The 12,571-nt window shown below is 37.3% G+C and overlaps 1 protein-coding gene across 3 annotated transcripts in view; it reads left to right on the forward strand.

Annotated features, from left to right (window-relative positions):
- The window catches only part of LOC122439762 (glucocorticoid receptor), a 115,530-nt gene that overhangs the window by 86,841 nt on the left and 16,118 nt on the right, over positions 1–12,571 (forward strand). For all 3 annotated transcript variants that reach the window (XM_043465124.1, XM_043465123.1, XM_043465125.1), the window contains 3 exons: positions 4,547–4,663; positions 9,811–10,089; positions 10,566–10,710. In XM_043465124.1, coding sequence (XP_043321059.1) covers positions 4,547–4,663; positions 9,811–10,089; positions 10,566–10,710 — 541 coding nt within the window. The remainder of the gene's footprint in view (positions 1–4,546; positions 4,664–9,810; positions 10,090–10,565; positions 10,711–12,571) is intronic.

Here is a 12,571-nt window from a genome sequence, read left to right on the forward strand (position 1 = left end):
AGGATGTCCATAGGTGTGTGGATTTATTTCTGGGCTTTCTATGTTGTTCCATTGATCTATATTTCTATCTTTGTGCCAGTACCATACTGTCTTGATGACTATAGCTTTGTGGTGTAGTCTGAAGTCAGGCAGGTTGATTCTTCCAGTTCCATTCTTCTTTCTCAAGATTGCTTTGGCTATTCAAGGTTTTTTTATATTTCTATACAAATTGTGAAATTATTTGTTCTACTTCTGGGAAAAATACCATTGGTAGCTTGATAGGGATTGCATTTAATCTGTAGATTGCTTTGGGGTAGTATATTCATTTTCACTATATTGATTCTTCTGATCCATGAACATGGTATATTTCTCCATCTATTTGTGTAATCTTTAATTTCTTTCATCAGTGTTTTATAGTTTTCTATATATTTTAGTCTTGGTGAATGGGATTGTTTCCTTAATTTCGCTTTCTGTTTCCTCATTGTTAGTGTATGGAATGCAAGGGATTTCTGTGTGTTAATTTTATATCCTGCAACTTTATTCATTGATTAGCTCTAATAATGTTCTGGTGGTGCCTTTAGGATCATGTCATCTGCAAACAGTGAGAGCTTTACTTCTTCTTTTCCAATCTGGATTCCTTTTATTTCTTTTTCTTTTCTGATTGCTATGGCTAAAACTTCCAAAACTATGTTGAATAGTAGTGGTGAGAGTGGGCATCCTTGTCTTGTTCCTGACTTGAGGGGAAATTCTTTCAATTTTTCACCATTGAGGATAATGTTTGCTGTGGATGTATCATATATGGCTTTTTTTATGTTGAGCTATGTTCCTTGTATGCCTGCTTTCTGGAGAGTTTTTATCATAAATGAGTGCAAAAACTGATTTTTATTGTAAAAATAAGGACAATACAAACAAAATGATATTGAGAAATCCCAGCTGGCCTGAAGGCTTTTCTCCTGACATCTGCCCTCTTTCTAGTAAGAAAACAAATTTACCAAGTGGTAGAAGACAGAAACTCCAAACTAAAATGTCTTTCTCTTATCAAATATATTGACAGGGAGTACATGTCCATGCCTTGTAAACAGTGACCACTAGTTGAAACTCCTCTTTTTTAGATACGATACCCACATACTTGTCCAACTTCATACTAATAACCAGATAGAGCATTTGAACTTATGAAGGTACAATGCCCCCTGATTCTGTAGCTCAGATTCTTAATTGTGCTCAAGATATACCTGGGATAAAGAAAACATTATTAGGGCTTCCTTGGTCACTCAGTGGTAAAGAATCCATCTGTTAATGCAGGAGACACAGACTCAATCCCTGATCTGGGAAGATCCCATATGCTACAGGGCAACTTAGCCCGTGTGCCACAACTGTTGAAGCCCAAGCACTGCAACTAGAGAGTAGCCCCTGCTTGCCACAACTAGAGAGTAGCCCATACAGTAAGGAAGAACCAGCACAGCCAAAAATAAATAATAGCTTAACATGCACATTCTGAGCTTTTGGTTAGATATAAAGTATTGAAAATTTCTCTGTGTTTACTATAATTTTTTAATTGTCCTTCTAGTTTACTGAAGAACAATGATTCAGGGGTAGTCTTATGGGTTAAAATGTTTTCATTATTATAACTGCTTCAACTATGATTTTATTTGTTGTTCCTCTTTTAATTCTGTATAACAGAATTCTTGGGCTAGAGCTTCCATATCCTGTCCAAGAAAAGAAGCTAGGAAACTTAAACAATACAGCAAGGAATAGGAACAACTGGTACAGACACTTGGCACTGGATAACAACTCTGGAACAAAGCTGAATTGTAGACCAGTAGTCAAATTCTGTGGCCTCAAAGAACTGAAACTGATGTAGTTAACCATCTACCCCAAACTAATGCTTAACAAGCCCTGTGATTTAACATGTTAGGAAGAAGTGAATTTAGTTTGTTTTATCCAAATCAAGTAGATTATTCTATACATAAAAGATCTTTTCCTAATATCAGAACTAGGTATATTCAACCTAACAAATTGATGATTATTATTTTTTCTCTTTTCTTTGAATATGATTTATTTTTGAGAAGACAAATGTCCTGCAATCTTCTGAATACCACCCCCTCTAGTGTAAGGACATGGAGTCTTAACTATCCAGTGTATCTGTTTAGATATGCTGGTCTTGTGTAGAAGGAGCCTTTCAGTTTTTGCCAGGCTAGCAAATCCTCAGTTTTCTTCAACAAAAAAGAGTACACTGAGGGTAGAGGGAGGTTTTGACAGGTAAAAACTAGATTTCTGCCTCTTAACACATTTAATACTGGGTCCCAGAAGAATTTTAGACAGTAACAATCATCAGTATCTGGTGTCTAAAAACATGTGATATAAAGAACAAATCTCCCTAAGTTACATATACAGTAGTTTAGTTTGCCAAGTCTGTGATTCACCTGACTAATTGCTGGCCACCTTAACATAATTAAGATTAAGCCTTTACCAATAACTTCACTTAAAATTTGGAAGGGAAGCATACTTTATTTGCATGTGGTGGTGCAATGCTGAATTAAAGTAAATTTCCCTTTGGTACTCTCACCATATTTTTAAACCAGTTTCCTCTTTCTTTAATCCTCCCCTAAGCATTAGATTCAGTTCAGTTCAGTTCAGTCGTGTCCGACTCTTTGTGATCCCATGAATCGCAGCACGCCAGGCCTCCCTGTCCATCACCAACTCCTGGAGTTTACTCAAACCCATGTCCATCGAATCAGTGATGCCATCAAGCCATCTCATCCTCTGTCGTCCCCTTCTCCTCCTGCCCCCAATCCCTCCCAGCATCAGGGTCTTTTCCAGTGAGTCATCTCTTCACATGAGGTGGCCAAAGTACTGGAGTTTCAGCTTCAGCATCAGTCCTTCCAATGGACACCCAGGACTGATCTCCTTTAGGATGAACTGGTTGGATCTCCTTGCAGTCCAAGGGACTCTCAAGAGTCTTCTCCAACACCACAGTTCAAAAGCATCAATTTTTCAGTGCTCAGCTTTCTTCACAGTCCAACTGTCACATCCATACATGACCACTGGAAAAACCATAGCTTTGACCAGATGGGCCTTTGCTGGCAAAGTAACGTGTCTGCTTTTTAATATGCTATCTAGGTTGGTCATAACTTTCCTTCCAAGGAGTAAGCATCTTTTAATTTCATGGCTGCAATCACCATCTGCAGTGGTTTTGGAGCCCCCCAAAAATAGTCTGACACTGTTTCCACTGTCTCCCCATCTATTTCCCATGAGATGATGGGACCAGATGCCATGATCTTAGTTTTCTGAATGTTAAGTTTTAAGCCAACTTTTTCACTCTCCTCTTTCACTTTCATCAAGAGGCTTTTTAGTTCCTCTTCACTTTCTGCCATAAGGGTGGTGTCATCTGCATATCTGAGGTGATTGATATTTCTCCCAGCAATCTTGATTCCAGCTTGTGCTTCTTCCAACCCAGTGTTTCTCTGCATGTACTCTGCATATAAGTTAAATAAGCAGGGTGACAATATACAGCCTTGACGTACCCCTTTTCCTATTTGGTACCAGTCTGTTGTTCCATGTCCAGTTCTAGCTGTTGCTTCCTGACCTGCATACAGGTTTCTCAAGAGGCAAGTCAGGTGGTCTGGTATTCCCATCTCTTTTGGAATTTTCCACAGCGTATTGTCATCCACACAGTCGAAGGCTTTGGCATAGTCAATAAAGCAGAAGTCAGTGTTTTTCTGGAACTCTCTTGCTTTTTCGATGATCCAGCGGATATTGGCAATTTGATCTCTGGTTCCTCTGCCTTTTCTAAAACCAGCTTGAACATCTGGAAGTTCATAGTTCACGTACTGTTGAAGCCTGGCTTGGAGGATTTTGAGCATTACTTTGCTAGTGTGTGAGTTGAGTGCCATTGTGTGGTAGTTTGAGCATTTTTTGGCATTGCCTTTCTTTGGGATTGGAATGAAAACTGACCTTTTCCAGTCCTGTGGCCACTGCTGAGTTTTCCAATTTTGCTGGCTTATTGAGTGCAGCACTTTCACAGCATCATCTTTCAGGATTTGAAATAGCTCAACTGGAATTCCATCACCTCCACTAGTTTTGTTCGTACTGATGCTTTCTAAGGCCCACTTGACTTCACATTCCAGGATGTCTGGCTCTAGGTGAGCGATCACACCATTGTGATTATCTGGGTTAGAAGTCATAATAAAATAGTGATTACAGAGGTCTTCTATAATGGTTAAGAAACTGTTTAAAGAAAAGTTTATCAAGGAAGAGGTAGTGACTGGAAAGGGGCAAAAAGAGGGTTTGAGGGGTACTTTCTGCTTCTTAATAAGTTTTAGTTTATTAGGTGACAAATTTATGACTTGTGTACTTTTCTGTATGTATAGTACAGTAACTTTTTTTTTTTTAATGAACAATATGAAAGAGTTTTTAAGTTGACTGTATTGGATGTACATTATGCCTGCCTTAATCAGTGCCTTTGGTCCTTGGCTATGTTCCACCCGAAACAACAAAAAAGAGCCTCCCCACAAAAATATCCTTTAAGGACTGAGAAATTTTAACAGTGCCTTTATTTTCCATACAGGACAGCACAATTATCTTTGTGCTGGAAGAAATGATTGTATCATTGATAAAATTCGAAGAAAAAACTGCCCAGCATGCCGCTATAGAAAATGTCTTCAAGCTGGAATGAACCTGGAAGGTAATGTAAATATTGAAAATGAATTGTCTTTGCATCATATAAAAATTTATCACTTTACTTTTTAAAAAAATAAATAAGCAGATGTAATAGTTAAAAGTAGGATTTTTAAAATGAGTATTTCATATTCTGCTTATTACATAGACCGACTTCATTATAGCCAAACTATACACAAAGAAAGAAATCATGTAATAATGAAACTTGTAAGAATTGAAGAAACATTACTTTGGTCTTTATTTCTTTTTTCAAACTCAAAACTATTTGCTAGGGTTAGAAATGTAAATATATCTGTTATAGAAACATGTCAGAATTATTCTGTTATTTACCTTTTACTTTGCATATACATGTATATATCAATCTTTTATTTCAAATCTACAGTGGGGGAAAAGTGAAAAAAGCCTTTGATGGGTTTTTTCAAGCAAAGACGAAATCTGAAACTAGTTATGAATGAGTTTCATATTCCTGTTTATATAACAAGTATAATTAACATTGATCTCATTATTTGAAATCTCTTCTCTGGGGGAAAAAGTTTCAAATTTTGCTTTAGTTGAAGGTGGCAGTGGTGCACTTCAATTCATCAAGTTTTCACCAAAGCAGGCATTAGACATAAAATGAATAAAACAGTGTTTGTATTCAAAATCAGTAAAATAGTGCCTGTACTCAAGCACTTTACTGTGTACTTAGGTTGCAGAGTCAATCACAAAATTGTACAACACACTATAAGATAAGTAGGAGCAAGAGGATGGTCACCTGATTATGTCCTAAAAGGCAAAAAAAAGCAACACTGAGTTTAAACCTAGAGAAGTTGAGTAGGAGTTAGATGGAAAATCAGGGCATAGACAGGATCAGACTTGAATTTTGCAAAGACTAATCTACGAACAAATCTAGTGGAGGTGATGGAATTCCAGTTGAGCTATTTCAAATCCTAAAAGATGATGCTGTGAAAGTGCTGCACTCAACATGCCAGCAAATTTGGAAAACTCAGCAGCAGCCACAGGACTGGAAAAGGTCAGTTTTCATTCCAATCCCAAAGAAAGGCAATGCCAAAGAATGCTCAAACTACCACACAATGGCACTCAACTCACACACTAGCAAAGTAATGCTCAAAATCCTCCAAGCCAGGCTTCAACAGTACGTGAACTATGAACTTCCAGATGTTCAAGCTGGATTTAGAAAAGGCAGAGGAACCAGAGATCAAATTGCCAATATCCGCTGGATCATCGAAAAAGCAAGAGAATTCCAGAAAAACATCGACTTCTGCTTTCCACAACAAACTGTGGAAAGTTGTTCAAGAGATGGGACTACCAGACCACCTCACCTGCCTCCTGAGAAATCTGTATGCAGGTCAAGAAGCAACAGTGAGAATTGCACATGGAACAACAGACTGGTCCCAAATTGGGAAAGGAGTACTTCAAGGCTGTATGTTGTCAGCCTGCTTATTTAACTTATATGTAGAGTACATCATGGGAAATGCTGGGCTGGAAGAAGCACAAGCTGGAATCAAGATTGCTGGGAGAAATATCAATAACCTCAGATATGCAGATAACACTACTCTCACAGCAGAAAGCAAAGAACTAAAGAACCTCTTGATGAAAGAGGAGAGTAAAAAAGTTGGCTTAAAGCTCAATATTCTAAAAACTAAGATCATGGCATCCAGTCCCATCACTTCATGGCAAATACATTGGGGAAACAATGGAAACAGAGAGACTTTATTTGGGGGAGGGTCTCCAAAATCACTGCAGATAGTGACTGCAGCCATGAAATTAAAAGATCCTTCTCCTTGGAAGAAAAGTTATGACCAACCTAGACAGCATATGAAAAAGCAGAGACATTACTTTGCCAACAAAGGTCCATCTAGTCAAAGCTATGGTTTTTCCAATAGACATATATGGATGTTGAGAGTTGGACCATAAAGCTGAGCGCTGAAGAATGGATGCTTTTCAACTGTTGGAGAAGACTCTTGAGAGTCCCTTAGACTGCAAGGAGATCCAACCAGTCCATCCTAAAGGAGATCAGTCCTGGGTGTTCATTGGAAGGACTGATGCTGAAGCTGAAGCTCCAGTACTTTGGCCACCTGATGCGAAGAACTGACTCATTTGGAAAAGACCCTGATGCTGGGAAAGATTGAAGGCAGGAGGAGAAGGGGTCGACAGAGGATGAGATGGTTGGGTGGCATCACTGACTTGATGGACATGAGTTTGAGCAAGTTCCAGGAGTTGGTGATGGACAGGGAAGCCTGGCGTGCTGCAGTCCATGGGGTCGCAAAGAGTCGGACACAACTGAGTGACTGAACTGAACTGAATCTTGTATATTGTGCTACTAGAGGAAGGATGAAATCCATGTGCTTCTTCTGACAGAAAAGACACTAACTGATGGTGCTGTCCAGTACACACTGCATACATGTTTTAAAACATAAGGTAGATTTATGGGTGTAACTACAGTCTAATTCCCTGATCCACACTCACAAGAACATTCTCAGTTCTTCATATTACTTTGATAGCAAAAAAGATGAGTCTTTTCTTCACCATATTTACATCAATCACTTAGCCCAGTTTTTTCCAAGTATGCCTACGTTCTTAAACTTTACTACAGAGTCCCAGTATGTTAAACATTGATTTAAAGAAAATGATAAATGCCGATTTTCTTGTAGGTGTTACAGAAGCCACAGAGATTGACTACAAATTCATGTAGACGTTCAGTGCCAGGATAATTTATTACCAAAACCAGATAGTTATTCCTCATTTTTCTTTACATCTCTGTGCATATTTTAGTTTCATCTTCCTTCTGTCTGACCATTTAAATAAAATGGGATTGGTTTATATATATTGTCCTCCAGCCCCAGTTTTACTGCCTTCCTTTAATTCCCCAAGTATTCATCTCAGATATTTTATATTAGAAATAAGTTCATTCAAAGAATAAACTCAACATTTGGTCCTATCACTAAAATACAGTGTGGCTAGTTACCCAGTAACATTTTTAGATGCTTTCCCAAATACACACCAAGTTTAACTTTCATCTTTGGAGCTCTAAGCAGTGTTAATCATCTTTTCACATGCCTATTGGCCATCTGTATACTTCTTTGGAGAAATGTCTCTTTAGGTCTTCTGCCCGTTTTGGGGGGGTTGCTTGGTTTTTTTTGGCAAGTTGTATGAACTCTTTGTATGTTTTGAAAATGAAACCCTTGTTGAATCATTTGCAAATATTTTCTTCCTATCTGTAGATTGTCTTTTTATTTCTATTGCCTTGTGAGACTGACCTAAGAAAACATGGGTATAATTGTCAGAAAATCTTTTGCCTGTGTTCTCTTATAGGAGTTTCATGATAAGGTGAGAAGACTTTAAAATCCTCCAGTTTGTCATACTCTACATTAGAGCAGAAGAAAGGATAATAAGAACACGTATTCTAGACAAATTTAAAGTTATGGTTAATAGTAGTTTTTAAAGTACTTTCAGTGTATTTATTTGGGACATGCATGTTCTCATTTGTCAACAAAATACATTTTATGATTTTTGAGGTCTGGGTGTAAGATACAATACCTTTGGTTGTTTGAAGAGCTTCCTTAATGTATAGGAGCTCTTCCATTTTTAACTTTGTCACTTCTCTATAGACTTGAACTATGTGAATTCAGAATATTTTCCAACTGTATTTTACTACCAGTTGAGACAGTGATCATTCTTACATAGCACTTAAGGTGTGCCAAGAACTGTTTCATGCATTTTATATATTCTAACTGATTTAATTATCAACAGACCCTATGAGGGTAGGTACTGACATTATCCTCATTTTATAGAAGAGGAAACAAAGGCCCAGGGAATACCTTGCACAGATACCCAGCTACTCAGTGGCAGAGCCAGGATTATATTCCAACATGTTGGTTTCATATTTATGCTCTCTACTGCACTGTGTCTTCAATAGAGCATGGTAAAATAAATTAGAACATGTCTGTCATGATCGTGTTTCTCTGTTTTAAAATGTTAACTAAAAATTCTTAAATGTTTGAGCACAGAGCACAATAAGAAATGGGACCATTCTACTCAATTTAAATGACAGTTTTTTTTTTTTCCCCTCTTTCTAACACTGCACATGGATATACATAGTTCTTGCCCCCACATCTGTCCTCTGCAAACTATGTACTTTGACATTTTAGGGACAGAAGATATAATAATTACTTTTAAATGTGACTATCATTACTTTTCCTTAGCACAGTGGTCTGCATACCTGATAACTGAGACAGGCACACTACTGCTTTCATACAACTTACATTCCTTGTCCCTCCTTGGAGTTCTGAATAATTTCTCTTTAAGAATACCATAATTTGCTTGCTTTGGCCCCACATATAACCAGAAAAGAATATTTCATTTGTCACTGGAACAAGTAAATTCAAGAATATGAATATGTCTGCTAAAAAAACCTACAGAATCCATCTTTTAATTTAATTATACTGTTCCAAACTAACTCAAAAATAAAAGTGAAAGTGGAAAATATATTTCAAAAATGAAAATAGATACTTTAGGTTTATAGAGTCATCAGTTAAAATCTCTTATAAAAGAAATTATACCGAGTGGTAATTTATATAAAGAAATGGTTTTCTCTGAATGTCCACAAAGATTTTAAATCCCATATAGTATACATCATATAAAGGTGAAATGTGGATCTTTCTGCGTGCATGATCTCTTGTGCAAGACGATAAACAGCATCACTCTCTTCATTATACCCATAATTTAGATTAACCCTAAGCCACCACAGTTACTGGTATTACAAACTTAAATTCTTCCTTTCAGTTGAGAGTAATTTGCCTTATAAAACTAATAAAAGTTTTTACTTTGGAGTGAAATTGAGACAAATTACTTTAATGAAAGAATATGTAAGTGATATGTTTATATTGTTTTAACATAGTAAGATTTAATTTTAACTATAATGAAGTAACTGTCTTATTTGTAGAGGAAATTAAATGAATGGGTTCCTCTTGATTCTTTGCTTTCAGGAAAAAAATGTTTTTCTCTTCTTTCATGTCACTTTATCATAACTGCTACATAAAAGATTTCTCCTCTTTCAAATTAGTTTCAGCAACTGGAATAAACTATGCTGCCCAGACTTTCCCTTTACAGCTGATTTCTGTGTTTTTTTTTTTTTTTTTAATATACCCACAGCTCGAAAAACAAAGAAAAAGATAAAAGGAATTCAGCAGGCCACTACAGGAGTCTCGCAAGAAACTTCTGAAAATCCTGCTAACAAAACAATAGTTCCTGCAACATTACCACAGCTCACGCCTACGCTGGTGTCACTGCTGGAAGTCATTGAACCTGAGGTGTTATATGCAGGATATGACAGCTCTATTCCAGATTCAACTTGGCGGATCATGACCGCACTCAACATGTTAGGTGGGCGGCAGGTGATTGCAGCAGTGAAATGGGCAAAGGCAATACCAGGTAAGATGTAAAAGATACCACCACTAAGGTGTAAACCTTAGAATTTTTTACATAAAACACTCCGGCTCTGTATCACCCTGGTCCCATGGCTTCCTGTCATCCCTACTTAATCTAGGGGTAGAGTGGTATAAATATCAGGAGCATTTTTTTAACTTAAATCCACTGAATGAGTAATGTCTGCCAGACTCTTGGCTTTCTGTTTTACTTTTTAATATAGCATTTTACTATTTAGTCCATATTTACTCAAATAAGCAAACGGTGACAAAAACTGGCTACTCTTTTTTCTAACATTGAATACTATTAAAAAATTAGAGCTTTGGTCTTACATGTCAAATGACAAAGGAAAACTGTGTCCACTTAACACTTCATTTCTTCTATTAGAGTCTTCCAAAACTGTCTTTGGCAGTTCCCAGAGAGAGGATCTTCTCTTTGGCAGTGAGAGTGTTTCCTCACACCTTTTACTCCTCTTAATTCAGGATTCAGGAACTTACATCTGGACGACCAAATGACCCTACTGCAGTATTCATGGATGTTCCTCATGGCATTCGCCCTGGGGTGGAGATCATACAGACAATCAAGTGCAAATATGCTGTGTTTTGCTCCTGATCTGATTATTAATGAGTAAGTCCTTTGTGAGTCTTTTTCCCTGTATTCATATTCCTTCAGGACTGAATCAATCCTACCAGGTTATCTTGGAACTGGGCAACCTACCAAGTATCTTGAAACAGAGTTTATCAATGCTTAAGGCAGGCCAGAATGTACTACAGAGCAAATTACATGTGGTGCTATTATGTACCAGGACATATATTTTTTAAATAGCATCTCTTGGGGTCAGTAAAGTCTATAGCAAGGGAAAAGGAAACTTACTGTGGCATTGTTTTAATTATATGATCGTATTTCAGAAAGGAAACAGCATAATACAATTCATGTTGATCTTACTTTCAGCAGGGACAATGAACAGATGAGGACAACTAGGATGAAGGGCTGACAGATATGGACCCAAAGACAAGAAGCATCTCTTTGCATGGCAAGGCTCACTCAATGTCTATGAGTTGTAAAGAAAATGGGAACAAGATTTTTTTTATTTTTTAATTTGGGAGAGAACCAACCACACTAAGATTTGATAAATCAGCTATCCTCTAGTCCTCTAGGTCTATGCTGTGAAATATTTCAGATACCTATTCCCCGTTACCCATTGCACTTGTTTTCTAACCAGCTTTCTGCTGCCCGTGTATCCTCCATCATGCTAAGTTTTTCTTCTTAACACACAGGTGTCTTCACTGAGCACTCAGTGCATACTCAGCATGGTTTCTGGCTTTCCAGAATCTGGCCTCACTTTATCTCGTTATTCTCCTTCACATATTCTTTTTCCCCTCAGATGATCAGTTCTTCAAACATACCCCTAGCTCATGATGGTCATACCACCAGGTAAAAACATCTCTGTTGTATATCCCTAGCATTTATCACATTCTACCTTTTATTACTACTTTTGCACTCACAGCTTATCTCCTTTATTAGATAGCAAACAAGGAAGTCACACACACTGACATATGCATACCCACTGATCTGGGCAGAAGGAGATCTGTATTCATGTGAAAAAAAGATTTAATTGTGAGCTCTGGGTGCTGTCGACTATGGGGTCCAAAAAAAAAAAATTTAATGAAATCTTCAACCATGTTATTAGAATAACAGTCTCACTATACTCAATGTGAGTTGATCCATCATTAGTAGTTCCTGTTCAGAACTACTGTTTAGAACTGGATGCCATATTAAAAAAAACTATGTCCAGAGTGGCAATAAGTTTAGAGATTAACATCTACTGATGAAGAGAGGATGTGTAAAGGAGAAAAGGAGTGATGAGGACTATCCTGTGAAGATCAAGCAGACATACTGTTTTCACTGTTGGGTGTAGCAAGCACAAAAATAATGGGTAGAAGTTATTAAAAAAAAAAAAAGCATCTATTTGAGCTGAGTGTTAAACAGCAGGACTTGCCTCATGACACAGTAAAGGTCAAATTGTATCTGTTTAGTAGAGACTAGATGATACTAGCTCTAGATATTTTAAGAGGCTTAACTGCTGAGTAAAACTTGGCAGTGTATCTCTATTGGTGATACTTATTTTCCAGCACAGTATTCATTTAATCATATCTGAGTATTTAACAAGTGTCAGACACTGTTTTTAAGAGCTTGAGCTATAATACATAAGGCTCTGCTAACATACCAATAAGGAAAACCAAATAAATGACCAAATTTCTTTCAGAGAGCCGTAACATAATAGTGTGGGGTACCATAGAAGACCTCTCTAAATATCTGAGAACTGAATAGTACAAAAGAACAAGCTTATAGGAAAGGTAGGGCATTTCAGGCAGAAGAGATGACTACAGAGGCTGAAAAACAACCTTGGCATATGTGAGGAACTGAGAGAAAGCCAATAAGGACTTTCTATGAGTTTAGAGAAGTGGACAGGGACCGAGTGAAGCAG

This window comes from Cervus canadensis, chromosome 4 (genome assembly GCF_019320065.1).
Source record: "Cervus canadensis isolate Bull #8, Minnesota chromosome 4, ASM1932006v1, whole genome shotgun sequence".
NCBI lineage: Eukaryota > Metazoa > Chordata > Mammalia > Artiodactyla > Cervidae > Cervus > Cervus canadensis.